Raw genomic sequence first — 26,254 nt, forward strand, 5'->3', positions numbered from 1 at the left:
GCAAATATACAGAGTTTTTCCAGTTAATAGTGCACAAGGAACTGTTAGTCTTTAACATAAGTAATCACACTTTTTTATATAACATTAAAGACAGCTTAACACTTAAAATTCTCTAAGCAAGCAAGCAGCCAAAATAATGTTTAATCTAACGTAAATTCTACCTCATGACGTCTTCCTTGCACTTTTCTTCTAGATAGGAATGCATTCACTTGGCACACTATCATAGAGTCCCAACTCTATCGTGCTTCTCAAAGCAAGATCAAGACATAATAAACTATGGCCATTTTCCCCTCTAGGATTCACTGATTTCTCACATTCACAAACACAGTAAAAAGCCTTCCTGCTGGAAGTTAAATCTCTCTCAAAAACTAGCCACAGGAAGCTTCGTTGAAATTGCTCAATGAGTACCAATTCTCAGAGGATTTAGAGACAGATGACAAGACAGAGGAAACATTCTGGTTCATTTGGTTGCACAAATCCATCTCCCTGACGCTTCATGTGGATCAACCTTACAAACTGATTACTTTCCATGGATACATAAACGATACAATTTAAAGATTCTGTCTTCAGGATTCAAAATAATTAAGAATAACTGAAATCACTGACTTTTATTAGCTGTCCTGAATTTGTAGCTTCTCTAGCCTCACTGGACATTTTCTGTTCACCATGATCATCTGACTGGGGCCTGTAGTACATAACTGGCATTAAACTTTTGTTACAGTTGGAACTTCCATTCAAATCACTTCTGAGTACTTTTTTTTTCTCATAATACCTTTGAGCTGTTAAAATACAGTTCTTCACAGAAAAGTACCACTCTCATGTGTGTACCTCACACCCCATTATCCCTGTAAAGATGGCAAATGGCATTAAACATCTTGAAGACACGGTGGAAGGAGGGCATCTATATTATATGTGATGATAATACATGTCAGGAATGCTATTTTCAGAGCAAGGGTTAACAGTGAAGCATTCATAATTTACTCTCTTTCCCTGTATGGGAGGTGTCAATCAACTGTCACTGTAGCCAGTCTGATTTACCTTCATTACTTGCTGGATCAAGCTGTTCTGTCCTTGGCCTGTAAGAGCCATCCTGAAAAGTAGCCACATGCTCCCTATGTGTCACACCACTTTTAGTTTGAGATTCCTCCATGCATATAACCTTCCCTGTGCTTTTAAATATTCCTTTATGTCCTTTAAAATTTTCGGTGCTGAGAGCCCAGTGCAATATTGATTATCATCCTTCATGTCCAGCTTTTCCTGGCCCCAAAAATACTACAAGTATCTAAGTGTCTCATTTTTATACCATACATTTATCTAGGCACTGATATTCTGCCTCACAGACATTGTATGCGAGCCTGGGCAATATTCTGGAGAAGGAGATTGTGGAGATCAGTAACTTGACCTTCTTTTACTTAAAAAAAAAAAAAAAAAATCAAACAAAAAAACAAACCAAAATCCAACAAAACAACAAAAACCAAACCAAACTAAACCAAAAGGTTGCCAAATCAACCACAATACCCCGAGAACCTCTTTTTATGCCACTTTTCCTGTATTTTCTTCAGGGAAAGCAAAGAAACAAGACTACTTCTAATATTCACCTCTATTATTCCCGTGACAACTCATGTCCAGATAGATACTGATCACACATCACTCAAATGCTCATTCAAAATAGGAATGAAAGTTTTGAGTTGCTTATCTTTTTGAGTGCTGTAAGATAGAGCTTTCTGTGACTGAAGAAGTACAGCCATGTGTATGTGCAGCATCATGCATCACAAAACCACTACCATAGGCATATATGACTCTAACAGCATTGTTCTTCCCACCCTGCTTTTCATCCATCATACCCTCACAAGCATTCATTTTGTTTGAATTACATGGAGATCCAAGTTAAGTCTCACTCACAAAAATGTGAACCAACTGCCTCTGAGCTTTACTATTATATGCTTGCCCACATTCTGGCCTGGCACATCAAGTAAGTGCAATGAGCACATTCAAATCAAAGGCAATCGCAACCACTTCTGAGTCTAAGCCTTGTCTAGGGACAAGACTGTACTTTAACAAACTTGAACTGTTCAGCTAGGCAACAAAATTAAGAACTACAGCCTCACAGGAATGCAAATGAGTGGTAGAAAGATTCTCGGACTAGCAATTTAAAATCTGAGACAGACTTTTTGTGTCAGAGATAAACAATATCTCTGTGAAACACTGTCAAAGTTACTAGCAGTTTATTTCAATACGGAACTTAGAAGAAGACTCCTTCCAGAATTAACAAAATCTAAGCTGTGGTAAAACTGAACTCATTGTAATTGCTACTCTGATGCTGAAAATGATGCTAGCTTTGGTCTAGCCTATCTCCTTGCTCTCAAACAGTGGCACTATAGGGGAGTGTATTTGGTAGCTTAGTTTGAATGTGAAGGGGCAGCTGGAGAAGATGCATAAGGTGGAGTAACATGGACAGAACGCGGTACAACTCTCTGCTCTCCCACTGGAAGCCTGGGGAGGGACTGATACTGGATAGGCTAGCAGACGTATGGACAATTGAAAAGCAAATTAGGTGGGGAAAAACACTGGATAGAGATTTGTCAAAAACTGTCTGACTTCACTTATACTGACATAAAATTTCTGTTACAGCCACAATAATGGATTCTAAGCTCTAAAATAAAGCCTAGTACATATAAAGGCTATGCTAAACAGCCTGGAGTTCAAGTGATCAAATCTGGGAGACGAGGAACTTTCAGGAAAAGAAAACAAAGAACAGTAAGTCAGAGAAAGTATTTACACCTGAATGTGATATTCATCAATGAATGCAAAATTTTTCACTTCATCGGTGGTCTTCAGAAGACCACAGACATTCCTGTTTAACAGTAACATCTGGTGTTTGACATAGAAAGTTCTCAGGAAACTGTGGTTTCATACATTTAGTGTAACTTTCATTCAAACTAAGTAAAAATAATCAGGATAAAAAGAATTTAACTCTGTAACACTGAAGCCCAGCACAAAACCAATTTTCTTAGTCTGTGATGCAGGAAATTGTAATATTAAATAAAAGCAACATATTTCCAAAAAATATAACCTGTGGACAGATGTATCTATTATGGAGAGAAAAGTCTATCTGGCATCTAATATGCAAATTAATAATTTAATGTAAATTGTTTCATACTGAAATAAGATAGGAATGTAACATTTTAACATGTAGGAAAATGAATTGACTATTATTATTTTACTATTTTCAGCATAAACACATTCTTGGAGAATAGAAATATCCATGTACCTAGTAAGGTAATACATTCCTTCTGGAGCTAAAGGAAATAAGATAACAATATTTCCAATACTTAATACTTCCAGAGAAAGGGGTAGGGAGTGAGATGGAGATTATCTATTAAATCCAGTTAAATTATTAAATCACCAGTGTGTAACAACCCAAATTTAAAGAAAAAGGAGAATTAAGTTTTTCTTGAGTTCCCCAAAACCACTAGCCATTTGTCCTCACACAGACAAAATTAAACCACAAAATTGCAATGTATTAATGATAAGCATATTATACAACACTTACAGACTATCACATCAGTATTACAAAGAAAATTCATACAATAGTCTTGTCCCTATGGTTTAGGTACTGCAAACAAAATATGTACAGCAAACAAAATAAGCAATGTTCAAAATCCATGTACATATGAATACAAGAGAAACAGAAGTTTTGCATCACTAATAACATCTAGACTAATTAGTATGTTTGTGTTGTGAGTAGAATTCTTCAGGAGGGCTGGGGGGAAGAGGAGGGAGGAGGTTGTGGAAAAATCCTTGAAACAGTAAAAGAAAGACAGCAACTATTCTATGTCTGATCCAAAGCCTTTGAACCTAACAGCAAGTCTCAAATTAAAATGCAAGAAGACCCTTTTTATGATTTAGTACATTTCCTCACATTAAATCTACAGTACATGCAGAGGGGTTTGTTTAGACATTTTCAACTAGGAAGTACATTTTTAAAATAAATGAAGGTGAAAATCACATACATTCATTTAGGATTATCAGACGAACAAGAAACCTTTATATTTTTCAAAATTAGGAAGTACAGATATGACTGTTCCTCTATAGATGTAGATGTGTTTAATTAAAAATTCTACTTGATTCAGAAACTACATCTTTCTTATCCTGCCACAAAGTTCAAAAGTATAAGGACTATTAAGTTTGAAATTTCCTTTATAACTAAGTGTATTTAGTAGAACAATGTCTCATGTATTCCTTCATCAAGAATGTCTTGCATCCATCTAGTGAGTTATTCTGGGACACCTGGTGCTCAGAATTATTCACTGTTAATTAAAGCCTCAAAACTAGCAGCCTTTCATAAACTGCCTTTCACATACTGTTGGTGTGAAAAACATTTTCAATATGACTACTCCACCTTTGCTCTTTTTTTGTTTACTTATGACAGAAAGGCTGTGAATTGATAGACTAATCTCCGGCCATCACCTGCATAAATTAAGATGGACATGAATCTGACAAATACTATTTTGATAATGTGATTGAAACACACTTTTGAAATAAATAAAGTTAATACATATTTAGCCCTATAACTTTGTCATTCTTCTTCCTGTCTGTCCTGAGCAGAAACACCTTTCTAACCTCTTTCTCATGTCCTTTTTGCCCAAGGACTGAACTTCTGTAGCCCTACACCAGAGATTGACTGAATTCAAGGAGAAGTTTGGGAGATGAAACAGAAATGTTCTTCTCACATGTGAATAAATCAAAGTCCTGTTTGATAAATCATAGAAATTCCTTTCACATTACTGTTAGTATTTTGGTTGGTTCCCCCATCCCAAGTTCATTTAAGCTACACTATAGGTAAAGTGCCAGAGATACTAAATTCACTCACCCCAGAACTTCTAAGTGTAATGTATTTTTGGGCATCTGTTAAAATTATTTGCACCAGAAGCCACACAGCACTAACGTCAACCCTCCAAAATCATGTTAAGCTGAGCTGTCCTGATCAGGCAGCTTAGATTTTAAATGACCAAACTCATACTTTGTACTCAGTTCCTCAGTTAAATCCTGGCATGTCTCCCTATGGCTTTTCATTAGCTGCCTGAGATCCTATTTCTAAAGCCTTTGAATTCCTTTTAAATTCCAAACAAGACAAAGTTGGTTCCTGTATATAAAGCAATCCAAAACAAGCTTGCCAGACCTTAAATTAGGGGGGAAAAAAAAGTGCTTCAAAAAGCTACTAATGGCTTACATTTCTGGCCTACAATTTTTAAAAAAATGTATTTAGAAACTGTGGCAAGCGCTTCAGAAATCTTGAGATGCAGAGGAATGTGGTCCCAAAAAGCTCTGAAGATCATCATATATTCAGTATTTGCTGCGCAGAATCCTCTTTGCAGACAAGCATCTGCATGATTCAAATACAACAGGATTTGAGCAAAGGGTGGAAATACAAGACTTAATAGGAAAAGGCGGCATTCTTCTCAAAGACCACAGATTAAAGATCAGTGTGAAAGAAGGGAATATTATGCTCCTAAGGTTATGTGAAGATTGCATCTGGAAGCAAAAACTGTAAGTGATATTTATCATCTGTGAATGCTTGTTCTGCAAGTCAGAAGCACATGCTCAATCCAATCTCTGATCATAATGCATATTGGTACTCTATTCTTCACCCAAAGTAAAACACAATAGTTAATTTCTGTTTCAACCCTGCTCCCCAAATCAGACAGCTGCTGAATTTTGAAACACATAGAGTTTATTCTTTAGAAAAAATAAGAAGTATTTTGACTTAAGACAAGATGACATATCACTGCTTGTAAACACAGTTCCATTATGCTGGAACTTTGTCATTCTCAAGTGATTAAAACAGAGGGATTTCTTCCTTATGTGCTATACACCAAAGACTTCCTGGAAGAAAAGCTAAATGAGATGCTACAGTAAGTAAGGCAACATCTGCTAGCAAAGGCAACAAAACTAACTGTGATTATGAAGAATATGTTTGCAGGTGGACCAATGTCCTCTTTTCCTCAGGAAACAGCCCAGATTATAATTTCATTTTACTGGAAAAACATTAATTCATATTAACTTAATTATCCTGCCTATCTTCACCTATCTGAATTATCCTAAATCTCTGTTAGCAACAAACTGAAGATAACAGTTAAGACTTTGCCAGTGTTCAGTTCAAATTTCTGCTTGTAATGAACAGCATTATTAGGATTAGCTTCCAATTTATTTCCTGGAGCACAACACTGATGAATCAAGCTTCCCATACACTGCAGGAATATATGTTGTGTGCCACAGTTCAAAATGCCATCACAGCTGCAAATGTGAGTTTAAAATATGAACTCTATGACATGTTTTTCTAATTTTTCTAATGTCTGTCAAATATATTTGTGGCAGACAATGCAGAACTTGGTACAAAAAGTGCACAAGGACTTGGAGAAAAGCTACAAAACACAGGTTCTGTTCTTCAACAACTGTAAATAGAACCAACAATATGAAGCCTAGTCAAAGTTGCATGGTAACATTTATTGCAGCTTTTACAATAGGATTTATCACCGTTTACATAGGATTTGTCACCGTTGGTAACAACGGTGCTAGCTGCAGCAATATTCAAATGGATTAAAAATACTTCAGCAAACATACACAAAGAATTGTTCCAGGTGCTTCTTGCAATGCTTTTCTAAAAAGTCTTGTGTCATGGTGCTGGTGACTCTTGCCAACACCCTCTGCAATTAGACAAATATGATCTGCTTAATATCAATACAGCCATATAGAAATCTAAATCACAGTAACTCCCAGTAAACTGCCACCTGCTAAACACTTAACACAATTTTATTGTACTTGATGGAAATATATGCTAACTCTTTTTAAACAGAAAAGTATGCTTAACTTATTCTGAAAAAGGTTGGGAAACAGTAATGGAACATAAAAGCTCAGTGAGCAGAAGCAATTAAAAAAGTATCTTGACTACATGACCACTATGCAAAACTAATATTCAGCATTCCACAGTGAATTAAAAGCAGATTGCCTTTTGTCAATGAAAACAAACCTATTCTGAAAATGAAAACAGCCACAGGATGTTTTCCTTCAAATATTTTGAAACTTAAGTTAATCAAAAGGTAAACAGTGTGGTCTGTCTTTCATGAGACTACAGAATATTGCTAGATAGAAAATCAGAATTTTGTTTATTGTATGTTTAATGACTGTGGGAAAATAAGAAATAAAATATTGGGGAATTAATGTCTGTTTAAGTACAGAAAAGATGCCTTCTTTAGCTGGGGATATGCTATGGCCAACCAAAAGTGAGCAGTGAAGTTATGATACATATTGTACATAGTCTTCTACTGCAGTGTGGTTAAAATCCTCTACAGATTTAAAAAAGCATCAGCATCCATCAATCAGCTTGATCTGAAATATAAGTTCTATTCACTAAAACCTGTGAGATTAGCAGACTTCCATTCCCTGGAAAAACAGTACCACCAGCAGAAAGTAACAGAAACAACAAGAGATCAAAACTCAAAACAACTCCATAGTTTATATATTTTCAAGAATTAAAGCTAAATTAAAGCCTATTTTAACACTTTAAGTAAATATGAGAAGCACATCATCAGTCATGACTATGAATATATAAAAAATAATGGGGTGAAAGTAAGATTAATTAAATTCCTTCAGCATTCTTTTCAATAAAATTGCCACCTTATAAAATAAAATTCCAACTGTAAACCTACAGGCTCCTTTAAAAAATAGCATCCATAATTTCATTTTGGTGCTCCTTCACTTTATGAAATCAGCATAAGCCTGAAGAATTTGAAATCTTGGCAGAAGAATTTCCTATGATTAAGTGACAAAATGTCACTGAATTTAGCATGCCTCTTCAAGAATGAAATCCCTCTCCACATGTCCTCACACACTTCACGTCTGCCCCATTTTTAATATCACAGTAACCAGTTCCTGACTGCCTCATCTTCACACTGGAAAATCCTGGTCAAATAAATTTAAAAGAAGAATGCTTTTTAGCTTCATGTCAGTGTATCTGTGATCTTTTCCTTACTCTATTCTATCACTAAGAGAAGGAAAAACAGTTAGGATGCTTCTACCCAAACACTTCTCCAGAAATACCAAATTCCTATGATATTTTCCTATTAACTCAATTCTGCTGACATAAAACATTGAAAAACTTGCTGCACACTATGCCATTAACTGAACTACATCACACATGACTGTAATATACAACAGCAGAGTTATATTATAAACTAACGATGCCATTAAAGGAGTAAATGACCCAATTCTACGTTAAAACTTACCCTGTATACAACAAACATTTCAAGTTTCAACCTTCCTCAGTGGACCACCCATAGGAATTAAGAATAAAGTGAAAAAACCCATGAAACTTCATGAATTGACATTTTTAAACTCGGAATTGCTTTCTGACATAAAAAATGTAACATGCTCTTTGAAATAGGACTACTCTCAGCCTCAGCTGCTTATTTCAATGAGTCTCTTTGCACTTCTACGTCTTCATTGAATCTCTTACAGACATCACTAGTTAGGCTGTTCATATTTGATACTGTACTATCAGCAGGCTTCAAGAGAAACATTACACTGAATGTACTCTGAAACTAATGAATCACAGGGGTGTTAGAATTCTACCTTTATTTCCAGCTAATATTTGTCCTGTTTTGTTTACACATGGGAACTTCTCTCTGCATTTAAAAGTATTGAGAGCCTTTTTCCAACTATTGCTGAAAGCTTACTTAGATTATTTATCCTAATTGAAAATTAATTTATACTAATTGAATTTATACTATATCATGTATATATACTCTAAACAAAACAAATCTAAATATAAAGACTAAGAAATCACTGCTATGCTTCCTGGTATTCTGTTCTAGTCACTCTGGACTAGCCCACCTGATAATGACAATTCATACTAGCTAGATACTAATTTTTCTGTAGCAATGTCCCAGTGGATAAACCTCCACAGAAAAGCAAGATCTACAATGAAGATACAATACAATGAACAGAACACACTGTGTCAAATCCATGTACTTGCACCCACATATGAACCTTTTCACACTCAAAAAAGCAGGGGAAGGAAAACAGAAATCAGCAAGTCTTACCTTTTTGCAGACACTTTCAAAATTAACTTCTGTCCTAAGAGCGAGTCTGGTAACTTCATCTGGTTTTATTTCCTGTAGATGAAAGATAAGTTTATTCTTGTTATGATCAGACTATAGGAAGTCTTTCTAAGGTTCACCTTCCTTATAAACATTCTAATAGTGGCACTTCCCTAATCTCTTAAAGGAAAAAAACCAGTTTGTTATATGGAGAATTTTTTTTGTGTATGTAAACACTACATTTATACTGACTGACCTTTTCAAAACACTACCTTATACCTAATCTCTTATACTAATGCTGAAGGCAACAGGGATTTTTCAACAGCAAAGTATGCAGAATGAGTGCTTTTATTTGCAGAAATATTTCAATTGCCCATATTGTTGTACTACAAATAAACTTTGGAAGGCCTTCAATTCCCGACTTATCTTCTGATGAAGTTACATCTTATCAATGTACATGAATATATAAGTTAAAACAATGAAAATGAAGCTGAGATGAAAAAAATACTATATGGTTTCTAAAGAGACTGACTAATATGCAGTTTGCATTCCTGGACTTGAGCATTTGCATTGGCATCTGAAATAGAGGAATAAAAATCCCGGACAAGTGGATTTTATTAAAAACTGAATATTTTATCAAATATGCCTCCATGACAGATTTATCGCTATTTTAAGACACATGCTTTATGTAGATTGTGTTACAAAATGCTCTATTAACCTCATCAAATGAATTAATTGAACATTATTTTCCTCCTAGGGAAGTGCAACAAAACCCCATGTTACATACCAGTAGTTTCCCAGATAGGCATTTAAAAATCATTTTAACTATTCTTATGCCAGACCCAAATAAACCCACATATTTTGAAAAGCTAAAATTCTGTACAAAGTAACTTAGTTCTTCTGATAGCTTTCATGTTCAACAACTATATTGTATTTGTAATTCTTTCTTTCCCTGCTTAAGCATTCTTGAAACCTATTCCAATACTTTCATTTTAACACCACTGTTAAGTTCCATATTCTATCCCTTTTCTGCTGTAAATCTGGAGCAGTCTGTACACTTCTTTAGACATAATTTCAGGAAGAACCAAGTAGCTTACCTTCTTATAAAAGGTTATACCTTGCATCTCAAAACCTTATGTTGTCCATCTTTTTATAGATAAGGTGCTTTGCAGACACTTGCAATTTGTCTCTTTATTTATCATGAATTGCGTATGACTTAAAACTAAACAATTATTTACAAATGGGAAAAAAGTAATAGAACTCAGTTAAATTAATAACAACAACAAAAAAATCTCTTTCTGTGAATGCCAGAAGAGCTTCCTGACAACGAGATCTAGAACTCTGCAAAATCATCTCCCAGAGGTACTAGTGGAAGCACAATCACTTAGAGGACAGGATCCACACTGGAAAAACACTGGTAGATGTAGGAAACAATCTTTTACTGGCAGATGAACAGCTGGATGACCTAATAGAGATGGAAAAGACCTATGATGCAGTTTTCCATGACTTTCCAAAGTGTTTCACAGATGGTGAAAGTAGGACACGTTGATTAAGTGACATGCTTACTGTCACATAAGAGGTTAGGGGTTATGAATGAAGCTCAGGAGCCCAATGTTATTCATTAAATCAAGCTGTTGGATTATTAAAAAAAAACCAAACAAAAACACAAAAAAAGATAATTCCTATGATCTTCATCCCAAATAAAACTGCCTACTTCCTGTCTCTTTAGGATTTAAATGCTGCAACATGGTTCAGGGCAGAGGCAGACAAACTTCAGTGATCCCTCCATGAGAATGTCAGAAGTTTAATTTTGATATGACAATACTGTAGGATTCCCAGGACATTGCAGAATCACGAACAATACTGGAGAACGAATTACACTTTGGAATGTGAAGTCATTAAAGCCACACTGAAATGCCTAGGATACAAAATGAGGCCAAGAACCTTCAATTCAGGCTTGAATCCCCAACTTTATAAATAGTCTCCTTCACTTCTCCTAGACTTAAGGCAAATTAAGCATTTTTGACATAAATATTCTTCCACAGAACCTTGGTTTTGTAAACATATTCACATGAGTCAAGTTACTGTAATAAATACATATTTATTCTGTTTCTATTAATTGTCAGCAACAGACAATAAAATACAAAAAAAGAGATAGTGGTATTTTTACCAGTACAGTTTTCTCAACTTTGAGGTGCACCTGAGTAACAAGAAAAATCTTAGTATTGATTATCTGTTATGGAACCATCTTTCCAATGATGCTAAGGAATGTTATAAATTAATGCCCTCTCCAGCATCTCTGAGGTCAGTCCAGGGATTCCTCCTGTCCTGATGATGCAGCCCAGCCCTATGTGTCCAGAGATCCACAGGTGTCTGTCCCAGGTCCAAAGATGTAGGAGTTGCTTTCTTATTGACAGGTTCAACCAGTAGTGAAACTCAGTTTTGCAGCATGTAGCACTTTAATGAGTGCTTTCATGTTTACTAACATGAACTTCGTAGAGCTAGCCAAGACCTCTTCCTTCTTTTCTGATCTGAAGTTCATTATTGAGAGCATGTCATCTCCCACCCCCTCAAAATGCACAAATAAATGAGCCAAAGAGACATACACGCGGGGTCAAAGCACATGAATATTAGACAGTCTGCCTGTACTATCAGCAGTAGCACAGGCACACAGGCTGTGACCAGCAGCCCAATCCAGATGTGCCAAGAGCCTCACTGGTCTGACTCATCCCAGTCTCACCTGTAGATGCACATAGGACACACACTGCCTGTCCTCCCTGACAGTGCATATGCTGTAACTGCCCCTATGCCTGGAGCTGAGACCCCCACCCACTGCTGCTGACAACACAGGTTTGGGGCACCTACACTCCTGCCCTGACTCCTGTTGCTTGCCCCATGCCCTCAGCAGCTGGCACCTAGTCCTTACAGCACTTGCAGGCAGGGGACAAAGAGGTGAAATTACAAACAGGTAAGAAAATAAAAAAATGTCAAGATGACACTGGGAACAGGTGGAAAAGGCATAGCAGAGGTAGGACCAGCCTGACTCAATTTTTCGAACAGTGCGGGGACTGATGCTCCTCCAGTCATTCACTGCCCAGGCAGCTGCTCCAGTGGGTAGTGGAGCAATGTCAGGAGAACTGACCTGTCAGCCAGCTGGATCCTGGCTGCAGGCAGATGACCAGGCCTTGCCCTGAGATTAAGATGAATAAGCAGGATGTGAAGAACTACTGGACATAAGAAGACTGCTAGATGTGACAGACAAGGCAAGAAGCTACAGTGGCTGTACAGATCATTAGGGTGGAGCTACACAAAAACCAGACAAGCTCCATGGAAAGGTAGAATACAGGGCAGACTTCAGGGGTGGGTATCTTGCAAGGTACTAAAGTAACTTAATTATTAATAGCATATGAAGGCAATATTGCATACAAAGTTATGGTGAAACACCAAATCTGTGGAAAAAGTAAGTATGGGTGGGCAAAGACTGGCCTGGCCTGCAAAAACTGAGCCCTGGGGCACAGGAAGGGGTAGTTGTAGGGCAGGCAATCATCTCTGAAGAGAGTACTGGAGGCAGCAAGCTCACACCAATACTTACAGAAACTTAGAATAGTAATTTTGAGAGATTTTCTTTTTTAATAAACCATAACTGTCTTACACAGAAAGACAAGGCTATATTGAAGAGAAGTATGTCATGCGTAAATAGTATGTGAAAAGAGGATTTCATGTTTATATTGATTGTGGCTGTTCAGATGACACTTTATCCAAGTGATACTGAGTAAGATAGAGGTTCTAACCTAAACGGCATGGAAACGTAACTTATTGAACAGCTTCTGGAAGACAGAAGAATCAAAAAAACTTGCTGTCAAATGAGGCTTCAACACATCTCAGAAATGCAAGATTTTTTCATACAAGATGTATTCCCAGCTATGCTGCCTCAGGCAGTTTTAGACGACTCAGAAAAAAAACCCCAGTCTGCCAGCGGCCTGTGGAAGCAATTTAAGAGTCCTCAGACTACTAAAAACAACACAATTTCAAATTTGTTTTGACTAGTATTTTTTGTTTACCTTTATCATAAAATCCACTACTTATCATTATTTTTTCACATTTTCTTAGTTGTGCAAGTTTCAAGTCCTTCCATATGAAAAGATGATTTTCATCTTAAAATGTTGAAACTTCTATAAAAAATAAATAATCAAGATATATAGAAATAGAAACAGAACACCCTTACCAAAAGTCATATTTCTGGTGAAATCTCAGCTATAGTTTCCCACTCATTTAATACACTTTCAGTTTTAAAACATAATCATAATCTTTACTCTCAAACCTGTGTTTGAGACTACTTCCTCACAAAATTTCTTATAATTTTTCCAGAACATTCAGTCTGGTTTTGCTACTTTCTGTCATTTTGCTAGGTTGCTTAGTGAGGAGAAAGGTATAAGAGAAAAAAATTCCAGAACACTTTTTCAACTTTTTTCCCCCTACAATTTAATCCTTGTATGTCTTCTGGTTCTACTTGCTCCCCTAAATCTTTAGAAGTTCAGTATTTTAGCCATTCAGAACAAAAGTAGTCTTAGACTTATCAGTAAGTATTACTTGTGAAAATAAACAAAAATGGGATCTCTTCAAAGTAGTGAAATAAATCAGCCATATCTTATCTGAAAACTTATCCAGCTTCCAAAAAGAAACTAAATCCATTATAAGAGCACAATTTTTTTTTTAAGTTACAAAGGAATGTTTTCCAGAAATGCAGTGCAGTGATTATTACCAAACTGATTATGAAGCAAAAGAATACCTTCTTCCACTAGCATTTTACAAATCCAAATTCCTTGTCAGTACCTGTGACCTAAATACACACACAAGAATTTTCAGTGTCAATCACATTAGTGACTGACCACCACACCAAAGTAAATGGCCTATATAAAAAAAAAATAAATAAATCCCAAACGTCTATCACCTCAAGTCCCCATTTTACTAGATGCACAACCAATGTGGAAAGTACTACCAGAATAAGAATTTGGATAAAACAAACAGAATAAAAAAATTTTATCTGGTAAGTAAAATATGACATTGTCTATTTAAGTGTGGCTTAAGCTTGTTAGCAAGTTTAATAAACAAATTAGTCCTACATTGACATACCTGCTTTATTATAAAATCCCTATGTAATATTATCAGAGACAAAGCAAAGCATTTTCAAGTAGATGCCTGACTTACTACCAGTGTTTATAAACTATTAGTAAAACAGCTCTCAAGCTCTTTTCTGAGTAATTGGATAACCTGAACTTCATCTACCACAGAATAAAAGTTTAAAGATATGTAAAGTCTCTAAATAACTTTTGTATTTGCTCTCATTTTTTAACTACAACTTTTAAAACAGGAATAAAATGGGAGACAGTATCTTTCTTGGTAATATCGCACAAGAAGAGAAGCCTGATCCTAGACAAAGAGTCTGTAGCCTTAGCCCTGGAAATTTCATTTTCCAATTGGCTTTAGTTTTTTCCTCAATGGAATCCAGGCAATCCAGGTCACTCTCATCTTTATCCATCACCTATGAATTACATCTAATTCTTCCAGAGAGGCCTGCTGATTTGTCCCAAATTTCCCTAAATGTATTCTGATGATAGGTAAACTCAGAATACTGTACTTGCTACTTGTTTGCAACTGCACCTTCTACAGTAAAGAATTTCTCACCTGAGAGCTCACTTTTGTTTTAAAGTGCTTTGCTGACTGTGATAGATCCCAGTAAAAATGTATCCTCCCGGCTGAATGATAACATAAGAATGCCCAAATGGTGCAATTGCACAATTTATTTTACTTGGTGCTAAGAAACAGACTGGATAACCATTAAGATGTTGCATTCATTGTTTTTCTAAAGCAATTCTAAAAAGACCTGCAATTGCTTCCTTTTGCAGCAGACACATCTGTGGATGTGAAAGCATTACACATTTACCAAGAGTTTCCTGCTGAGAAGGACTGAGGTTTTTAATCCACAGGTGAGAATCCACTGGGGGCCAGTAACAGTCTCATGAGAGGTTGTCATGGTTTGACCCAGGCACAATGCCAGCGCTCCATGAAAATGCAACCTACCAATCAAATGCTGTGAAATGCGATTGAGAACAGAGCAAAGCAGGCCAAACTTAATAACAAAGGAAAGACTTTATTACACTACTACTAATAATATAAAGGGGAAGAAAAAAAAAAACCCACACAAACTTCAAAATGAAAATCTTCCAAAACATTCCTCCTCTCACCACCCAACTCCAACAAACCCCAGCGAGACCCATTTAGATCCTTAATCCAGTTTTCACCCTTCAAGATAATCGATACTGAGCCCATCAGGGAAGAGAGGAGTCCCCCTTGCACCATAGACCCCCAGGAAACACAGCTGCCACCTTTGTGTTTCCATGTCACACGTGGCACCGCCCAGACACACCGGCCAGTGTGACATTCTCCTCTCCATATCACAGTGCTCTCACCACCATGTATGGACAGAGACTGCTTATAGGGCCCCTTTAAGGATGCTTTGCCAAGGACCACCAGGAACAACAGTCCAGTGTCTCATTTCGGGACTAGAGTCCCCCCCATTTTCCCCTGGGGCTGAGGGTCCAAAAGACAGAGATCGCCTTCTCTTCTTCTCTGAAGATGAAGGGCATCCTCACACCCTCCTCAGCTTTCTCTGTCCATTCCTGAACTGGTAGTTGCTGAAGGAGGTCTCTTGGCTCACCAATGCATCCCCCTAAAATGCAGTCTCTCTTGAAAGAAGGAGTGGTTCAGTCTATGGTAAACAAGCAGAGTCCAGCCAAAAGCCACTCCATCATCTCCCCACAACCTTCTTCTCTGAACATCTGAGGTCCCAGGCTGTCTCTCTTTCCTTCAAATTGAGGAGGAGTAATATTTCATAAAGCCTTCATTTCACAGGAAAGGGTTAAAATTCCCGGACTCCCCGGATGGCTGAAATCTCAGCCCAGAACTCCATCTCCCATCTCCCACGCTGGGCATCTTCTCCCCCCCTTCTCCTTCTCCTCCGCCGGCAAACTTCTAGGTGTCTGCTGGCTCTCTATCTCTTTTCCCTCTAGCTTAGGGGAGGGGGAACAAAGACATCCCAGATGTTCTCCACCCTTCCATCTGCAGGAGCTGGCCCAGCTCGGTTCCGATCCTTCACCCCCTGGCCTACCTCTGCAGGCCACATGGCTCCCCTCCCCCACCCAGCCCGGGCTGGGGGGGAAGGTCCGTACCATGCGGTGACCGGAACCAAAGAAGAGCGAGTCCTCCTGGGAATTCCGTTTTTAACCCCTCGGTGTTCTCAGAGGCGTGTCCACCTTCAATTGGTCACCCCAAGTGTCAATATCCAAACCTGACCCCTGACTGGACTGACCTCTTCCTTCCAAAAAAAATTCTCTTCCTGTGTCAAACCATGACAGAGGTAGACTGATTTGACAGGAAGTTCAGGATGGTGCTGTAAGGCCTATACCCGTCATAGGTCTGAAGCTGACTGATGTCCAGAAAATTATGAAGACCGACAAGTCACTTGTTAAGAATACTATAATCCTCCATGAATCTAGTAAAATACCTGTTGGGAAGGATATATAAATATAATTGCCTAGCAGAAGAATCACAATAGTACAGCCAGGATGAAAACAATCCCCCCTACTGAATGGACAATACCCTCACCCACAGATAGGTCCAAAAGTCAAATGGACTGTTCCATCTCACCCCCCAGAATGTATGGTTCATCCCACACCTGTAACCCTCCCCTGAAACATCAAGTGTCTGTGACCCCATTGGCCCAAGTCTTGTTCCAGCCCACCTTGGAGCCCCCTGATAAGGGGTCTCCAAGGGGCCAGACGCCCTCTTGGAACTTCCTCCCTCCTCTTAGATCCTGCCCCCTCTTGGATCGCCCCCTCTCTTGGAACTTCCCCTCTCTTGGTTTTTCCCCCTCTTGGAGTCCCTGCTCTTCCCTTTGTCTCTCCCCTCCCCCATCACCTCAGGCCCTGCCACTTGCTGCGTCTGGCAGCTCCAGGCAGGACCTTTCACCATCCCGAATAAACCTGATATTCTAAGCAACCAACAGAGATCTCTCATCTGAATCCATCTGAACCGTCCTGGAGCATCCAGCGTCCCTACAAATACCTATGCATCTCCATACTAAAAACTTTCCTGTTAGTTTTTTTTAACTGCCATTGGGAAAAAACCAAAAACCTGGACTCACCCATCCTGAAAGTGTCACATGACTTGCTGGCACATGCAGCTGAAATGGGGACGAATTCTTGGGTGAACCACACTTGGGCCTCAGGGCAGAGGATGAGCTGGGAAACTTCAGCACTTCAACTCCCCTCTGTTACCACAATCCAATCACACCACATAGGGAAGGGCCTTGCTGTGCCAACTAAGACACAGTTAATGCTGGATTTAAATAAAATGCCATTAAACCTATTTGTTTTTAATACTCAAAAAAGAAACATCTTTGGAAAAGAAAGAAAAAACAAGTTTACTCATACTCATACTAAGGTCAAAGATCTCTCTGCCTCACTCAGTTTGACTCACAATTCTTCCTGGCAAGCCTATATTGAGGATTTTCAAGGTTGGTGCACATTTATGCCAGAGCCTACACCTTTCAGACAGCAAAAATAAAGGAATCTACTTTTGGGAGCTATATTCAGGATTTCTTTGGTGACCCACTGGCATAAATTCTTACTTTTCAAATTACAGAAGGACACAAAATCTAAGTGTTACTAGCATGCAAATCTTAAAAAACACAGGACTCTGTGTGGTAAGAGACCATAAAAGATAGTAACTAACCACTGTGGGGCGCATGTGTTTGAGAAGACCTATTTATCTAATGGAATGCAATATAGTGACAAAGTAAAGACTGTCTAATGAGGCACATGTGCACTAGAAGTTAATATAAACAAAACAAACCAGCATATTACTAATGCACTCTTTATTCTAAGAAAATTAGATGCCACATTACAATGTGGGTAGGAATGTCTTTCCAACTAGCAATGCTCTGCATTGTGGAAGCTTCTCATTATCAAAGACATATAAGTACTAACAGATTTTAAAGATGAATCTAATAGTGCTTGAATACATAGTACTTCAGAAGTTTGCACATATTCAGAAACAACATATTCTTTCACTAAATAACTTCAAGAAGCCTTTGACTTAACTTTGCTTAGCCTTTGCTAAGCTTACAGTCAATGCAGCAAGTCTGAAAAATGTCTGAATATATGTATGTAGAAATGTAGCTTTCTGTGGAAGTCAAGTTTTACTGTACATACCTGCGTCATAAAGGACAGACAACTACAGCAAAGCAAAAGCACAATAAGAAAAAATATTCCATGGATTTTTTAAAAATTTGTTTCATTGGTACAGCTAACACAGTTTCTGCCAGTGACCTGACTGGATGACTTGGCTCTGTATCACCATATACTGAAAACAGAAGTTCTATCCAGTACAAATGAAGGCATTTTCTCTCGAATTGGAGAGACAGGTTAAGTGAATTATAATTTAAATACATTTCCCTGTATCACTTGGGTTTAAGATTTATTATTATGTTCAAAAGTAATTATAGAGGTTTTAATTAATAACTTATTAATATGTATTACAAAGAGGAAGAAAAGCATAAGAAGAAATGGTTCCACAGTTTCTAATTTTCCTGATGTATGCACCAAAGACATTTAATGTATTTTTTGCATGTCTTATCTACTGTGTTATATTTTCAAAACTTGTATTGAATTTTATGTTGTTTTAACCAGACTTTGATTTTCATATAAGACATCTCAAATAAAAAACGAATCTTTCTTGAAATCATTAATTTTCAACCTTGTTGGATTAATAACAACTTGGAGAGAAATACTACAAAACATATTAAGAAAAAAATTGTAACATTTAATTCATATTTGAAAATAACAAAACTAAAGACATCACTAGAGGAAATTACCAGAATACAACTTCCCAAAAAAATCAGAAGCTTAGGAATCATCTCACTTTAGATGAACAAAGGACAATTGATTTTGATGCAAATTAACTATTACCAACCAGTCAAAAAAAGAAAAAAAGAAAGAATACTCCAAAATCACAGTTAATCATTGGGAATTTAAGAATGTACTTCAAGGGGAACTTGTCTAGCAATTGTTCTTTTTATAAACTACACTGGTGTCAGGCTTTTGCTGGCACCAGTTTTGAACATTACTAAATGTCTACAGTATTGCTGTCTCAGTTTATATCCAAGTGAAATTCAGTGTCAACCTGTGAATTTTCATCTAATAAGTTTCACAATACAAAATTTTATAGTTTTCTGGATTTATTGTTTTCTGGAAAATTAAAGTTTCAAAAATACCGATCTAATCAATTGACACCATATTCTCATAAACACAGCTTTGCTGTGTAACAAATGGTTACCTTCCTCAAGCTAAATATCTTCATTCTTCTGTGCTGCATAACCTCTTCTAAAAGCAGAAAAAGCAGCTGAGGGAGAGAATACTTATTCATGCTTTAATAACAAAATAAAATGAATAAAACAACTCCCTCAAAGAACACTTAACATGGCTAATTGCTTGAGCTCTTGTAAAATACCCAAACTTTATCTGGCAAGTATAGGCCGCTCTTTTCTGCCACGTTTATAAACTAATTTAATATTTCAAGAGGTATGCAAGTCAAATGCCAGCAATTACATCAGTCTACTGAGACGAACACTGTGAACTTGGCATTTTATTCTGTCAATTAGTTTAAACGAATTGTTTCATTTTGGAGGTTCACATCTGATTCAGTAGTCACATTCAGAGAGCGGTGACTGTTTTCACCACAGCATACAGAAAGTAATTAGCAAGTCTGCAATCTTGTGATCATTTCAGAAGTAGAAGGTATTATGAAAGTAAACTACAATTACTAGCATATAAAAATTACAAATATAAGTGAAGCAAGCTTAGAAGGACAGCAAGCATGATGCCAAAAATTACAATTATTTGAGTACTCCCTTTTCTTCAAACATCTCTTAGTTCTGAATGTCAGTGTTCACTTGCACTGCAATCTGTAATTTCATCGAACCGACATGCTTTGTTCCACAGTGCTCTCCTAATATTAAAAGAACAACCACATGCGCCTTGAGGGTTAACATATTTCCAAGCAGCCCTGCGTTGGCCGGGAGCGCCGGGGGTTTCGAGTTACTATCCGCGGTACTGGGCGCGGCAGCCGGCAGCGGCGGGGCTGCCAGCAGCGCGGCGCAGCGAGAGCGGCGGGCAGGCCGCGCTTCCCGCCAGGTGAGGGCGCGGCGCCGCCGCTCCCCGCCTCTCCCGCCCGGCCGCAGCGAGAGCCGGCCAGGCGCCACCGAGGCAGCCAGCGAAAGGCCGCGCTCAATGCGCACACAATTCCCAAACAAGATAGTGACTGACAAATGGGTGCGATCCGCTAATAACCCCCCACCCGCTACGTTCGGGTTTGAAATAAGAGACGGAAACAGAAACAAATAGTAGGGACAGAAGAACGCAGAGAGATGCACCGTGAAGCAGAAGCACGTGAATACACAGACCCCATATGCACAACCTCTTTGTCTGCTTCCACAGGGCATAAGAGTTCAAAGATCAGACACCATTAGGAAAAAAAAGAACTTCCTGTTTTTATTCCTTTTCCCAGTATGCATTGTCTCCATGAAAATTACTCCTCCTCCAGTCCTTATTTCAAGCTCTACAGAGGAAAAAAATGAATTAGTTTTTGTCCTTTCCTAGAGTTAAGACCGCCTCAGGAAAATATTGGTACACAAGACAAATATGTGAACTGCATAAAACTCCAACATCAGCAGATCACCCATTATCCCAGAGAATCCTTTTCTGCTTTTGTTACCCTTGTACAGATGCCATGCCATGTAAGATCATTCTTGAAACTCTTCTTTATACTTTTACTAGTTTATTTGGTTGCTTTTTACATACACAAATATGACTTATGCAGAATACAGTAAATTAATTTTAGTAGGAACAGACTGTCTTCTGTCTGAAGACAAGAAAGAGCAATATAGCATTTTCACAGATATGTATGTAACTCTGATACCCACCTCCTAGTGGTATCAGCAAAAGCCAATTTCTTTCAATCCAGTAAAAATGAAGTACTGGAAATGTAATTCTCACCACCACCACAAGTGCTACTTAGCATTTATTACCATTTAATTTCTTCAGTCATTTAGCTGCCCAGTTGATCAACTCTGCAATGTTTTAAGTATTAGTATCTTCACTACCCCAAAGTTCTGGAATCATCAAGCTCTGTCATTCATTCACTTTTTCTGAATAATTTCCAGCACTGATCTGCACAAAACTCCACTATTAGCTTTCCAACACTACAAAAGCCAAGCATTTATTCTTCTCTTTCACCTACTTTGTTTAACTCCATGACTAAAAGAAGAAAATTTATACGCATAGACAGCTTTAAAAAAAGAAAAACCAAAAACCACATAAAACCACTAGAGGCTTTGGTGGAAACGAGACAATAGCTTTTTTTTTTAATAATAGAAAACTAGATAAAGACTAAATGAACAATATGTACTATGTATTTACTCCTTCAAAGACCTCCCGCTGATTTGCAAGGCATGACTTTCACCTCCTAAAGTTACCATTATTTTACCTCTTACTACTCATCTATGTGTTCACTAAATCTTCACCTAAACAACAGTGCCAATATATCTGTCCAGCACTGGAGTAATATTTACATTAGCATTACGTTCCCAAAGAGACTTCATTTTTTTTTTTTAAGCAGGAGACAGCCATGGGGGAAATAAGATTTTACACACAAAAGCATCAGATGGAATAAAGAGTCATAGCAGCTGCTGTTGCCATTCTGAATTAATTAATTTCCAAGTGACTAAAAATATACTTACTGTAATCACCAATTTCTTCTCCCCTCAGACCACAAACCCTTCAGTTAGAAGACATAGGAATAAAACCTGTCTCACAATATTAAAGAAGAATTTCTATTTGTGAAAAACAGAAAATCTAATTTCTACAGAAAATTTCTTCACAAGAAAGAGGACAAAAAAGAACAGTTGATTAAGGATATTTAGACAGTTTAGTATTTATCCACCATACTAAGAAGATTCACTAATTATTGCAGATCCTAGTCTTCACTTCTCCAGAAATTAAGTACAAAGACCAGCTAGTATACAACAAGAAATTACTAGAATTTTCTCAGAGACCTCACAATGACTACTATACCTCAGCACAGGATGATTAAAATATAAAGCACAAGTATGCAGTACTTACAGAAATGTTCTTTTCTTTTCCAGGTTTTTATGAATTATGGTCATATTTAAAGAAAAGGCCCAAATTGGTTCAGTAAAGTGAAATGCATGTTGGGATGATGAAAGAAGTCAAAAGTATTAAAAAAGTACCTATTTTGAATACACAGAGTTTTTTTCAAAATGAGTGCAGAAACAAGCCAACAATTCTGTCATTATTTTGATTAACAGTAAGTGGTTTGCTTGGCTGTCACTGGTCAATTTTCACATAAATGAATATGAGTGAATTTTTTTTTAATGGTTATTGCAAAGGTTGCCTCTATTAAACAATGAAAATACACAGAATTCAGAAAAGTGATGAAATCTTATCTGCAAGCCTTATTTTTTCAAAAAGTGAAAATGGCTTATTCTGCATCCTTACAAAAAAATGAGACAGTAAAATTCTCATGCAAGACTTTATTAGAAAAAGCTCCATCTGTAAGCCATACTTTTAAGACAGTTCTAACCTGCACTTAGAACGTACTTTAATATTTTCCTTAAGTTGTCTCAAATCCACAAAAAAAAGCTGCCCTTGTGATCTGTTATGACTAAGTATCTAGGAATCTAATGCATAAGTAAAAAAAACATGATAGCTGCTTCTATTTAAGTATCTTGTCAACAATTAAGTTTGCAAAATGAAGCTGATGACATTTTTACTGACTTTTAATTTTAAGAAATCCAGCCCATTTTTTTGTAATCCAGGACAGTATTTCAGTGTATTAAAAAAGCCAGAGAACTTCTGCTATCATAATGTAATAAAACAGTAAGAATGGCTGTCAGCTATTTTTTCCTTCAAATTAAAACTGTATGGTACAAGATCCCAAACTAACTTTTATTTCTTTCTTACAATTTTAACTATTCTTTTATGCTTGCTATCTAGAAAAAAAAAATACTATATTCTACAGTATTCTCAGGTTAAGATTGCTCATTCAACGTAATTTCACCCTGCAAGAGAAGCAACCCCAGAGGAAGACCAGGCCCATCTACTCCATCACCAGACCTTCAGAGAAAACTACACCCTTCTATAGATCACCACTTAAGCAGCATTTCATGTGCCACTCCAGGAGGAACGACCACAATTTAACTGGATATTACCAACACCCTGACTCCTCAGGGTGTCAGGTTCCTGACTCTATCACTAGTTTTGTTTGTACTAATTAAATTTTTTTTATATTTCTATTTAGTTTTTTCCTAGTAAAGAACTGTTATTCCCATTTCCATATCTTTGCCTGAGAGCCTTTTAATTTTGAAATTTTGGTAATTTGGAGGGATGTGGCTTACCTTTTCCAATTCACAGGAGGCTTTTGCCTTCCTTCACAGACTCCTGTCTTTTCAAACCAAGACAGACTGTTCCTAGGCTGACTACACTGAAGTTTAAGCAATTCCCATTACTCTTATGAAAACTTTTAAAGGTTAAAGATTCTACAACATTAGGATGAATGTTTGCTATCTATTTGAAAAGAAAATATGCAAACCTATTGGAAACACATGCCAGGAGAAAGAAAAAGCAAAAAAGTGCATTTGTTTCCACTCTGACTTAAGACAATTTTATGGTGAGATGCTAACCAAAAGCCAGGCTGCAGAAGATGAAACTATTAATCAAGAAAGAACACATTACTGCTAGAAGAAAATTACTAAGATTTACTAAAAACCCTGGTATTTTAAGATATAGGAATTCCATGAAAAAAGGCCATACTAGAAGAAAGAACTACCAAATTCCTTAAGATGACCTACTACAAAAATCATCAGTTACCCAGCCCAGTCCTCAACCTTACAACTATTCTGCACCTATTGCTTTCAGGAAATTGAATGACTGTTGTTCCAAGGACAATAAGTGTGAAGACATCGTTCAAAATGAGGTTCTACTTTTATAAAATAATTTGGTTTTCAAAACCTTAGTAATGAAGTTCATATTCAAGTCTACTTCTGTTAACATCTTGCTAGAATATAAAACTACGAAAATAATGTAAAGCATTTTTTCCTGTATGTCTTGCACTAAATTCATTATTCTGTGATAAATATTGTGGTGTAAGTGTACTAAAACCTTCATTGTATTAACTAATCTGTTTCTCCAGTGATTTTTCAGGATAGAGAACATGTATTTCCAAGACACTTGAAAATGGTTGAAGCCAATTGCTGCTCATTCCTGACAAATGGAAAGCATTTTTCCTTCAAACAGTGCAAATTGCCTTTTGTCCGTATTTCTTCAATGGGCATCCCCCAAACATGATACAGTAACATCTTGCTATATCATGACAAGATTTCTGTTGCAAGATAAAGGCAAAAGTACTCCTAGACACATGGTAAAGAAACAACGATTATATTACGATCTTTCTTCAGCCACGAAATTCCAACAGCTCAAGGTAAGCTACCCATTGCTAAGAAATCACTAGACAATCTGCTATTTTTGTGTCAAGAAACTTAAAAAAAAAAAAATAGCTTCTTAGATATGGAAAGTAGTACTCTACCATGGATAATTAATCCATTTTGATAGTATCATCAAGCCTGACAAACAAATAAAGGAATATCTGTACCAATACACAATTTTATATCTCATGGAAGTCTAGAAAGGATCATACCATTCTTTTCCCCCATCTTTTCTGAATTCTGGAATAATATTTATAAGTTTTGGAAAAATGAAAACTGAAGAACTCAAAAACCATCATATTATTCCAATAGTTTTGAGAACTCCTGCACCCAATTAATCCAGTTCCTGCATCCAGGTAGCTGGAACTTCTTACTACTCATTCCTCACAATGTTTACTTCTGATTGTTGTGCCTGAGACACTTCTATTTGTATTTGCCAATTAAGATTTTTTTATTCTTCAGTTCTAAGAATGAAAACATAGAGATTAAAATATTAAAATGTCATTCTAACAATGATACAATAGACACTATTTGCAAATTCAAGTAACAAAAGGCTTTTCAACACAGCCCAGCACCAACACTTCATAGATTTTCAATATATATGCAGAACTGTGCATGAGTGACTATGCAGAGCCTATTAAAAAAAAAAGACATGGACACACTCTATTAAACCTAAAAAGTAAAAGCATCCATTACCATCTCACTCCTAGGAAACAGTGTGTTTAAACTGATATTATGTCAGCACAGTCTGTTCAGAATTTATTTTATGACAGGAAAATAGCATCCCTGAGAGTTAGTATTACAAGTGTTAGTAGCAGCAAGCATTTTGTCTTTCTTGTTGCATCAGACTGTAGTTAGTACAGATACAAACTAGAAAGAGAAGTTAAAGAAACAAAGTTAAAACTTAAAAAAGATCTAGAAAGAGAAGTTAAAATCTTGTAACTGATGTTGAAATTTGTTTCATTCAGAAAAGTCCCACTGAGCTGCAGGCTCAAAAAATTTGTGAGTTGACAGGCAGCTGAAATGAGAAACATAGTTCTTAAGAAAGCAAAGAATTCTCCCTGATTAGGATTCCAAATCATTAGATTTTTTTTCCTGAATAAGAGAAACTTAAGCCATTGTATTAAAAACTTCAGTAAACAGACAACTGTGTCAAGGTTGCAGAATTTCAGTCTTTCTTCCCCAAGACTGAACTCAACTCCCTGAAAAATGGAATCCACCAATAATGCCTTCTCAGGTCACCAGAATACATGAAGTCCTTCCAAAGACTTTGCTGCCAAAGGTGCAAACTCCTCAGGTGGCTTCTTTTTTTTTCCTTCTGCATATATGATAAGTGGAAAGGAAGTCTGGGTCTGTCCTTGACAATGGAAGAAAAGGGACTGATGTTTTAAAAGACGCATCTTTGTGCACCGGTTTGACACAACGGCTTTTAGTGCGGATGGGAGAAGCCACAGAAGTGGCTTCTGAGAGAAGCTCCTTAAAGCTTCTACAATGCCCAGCAAAGCCAGTCCCTTAAGGCTCTGATGACAGACATGTT

At 37.1% G+C, this 26,254-nt stretch overlaps 1 protein-coding gene across 2 annotated transcripts in view; it reads right to left on the reverse strand.

Annotated features, from left to right (window-relative positions):
- SRFBP1 (serum response factor binding protein 1) overlaps positions 1-26,254 on the reverse strand; it is a 67,314-nt gene that overhangs the window by 14,809 nt on the left and 26,251 nt on the right. For both annotated transcript variants that reach the window (XM_012577451.5, XM_072922754.1), the window contains one exon: positions 9,102-9,173. In XM_012577451.5, the coding sequence (XP_012432905.5) occupies positions 9,102-9,173 (72 nt within the window). The remainder of the gene's footprint in view (positions 1-9,101; positions 9,174-26,254) is intronic.

This window comes from Taeniopygia guttata, chromosome Z (genome assembly GCF_048771995.1).
Source record: "Taeniopygia guttata chromosome Z, bTaeGut7.mat, whole genome shotgun sequence".
Taxonomy (NCBI): domain Eukaryota; kingdom Metazoa; phylum Chordata; class Aves; order Passeriformes; family Estrildidae; genus Taeniopygia; species Taeniopygia guttata.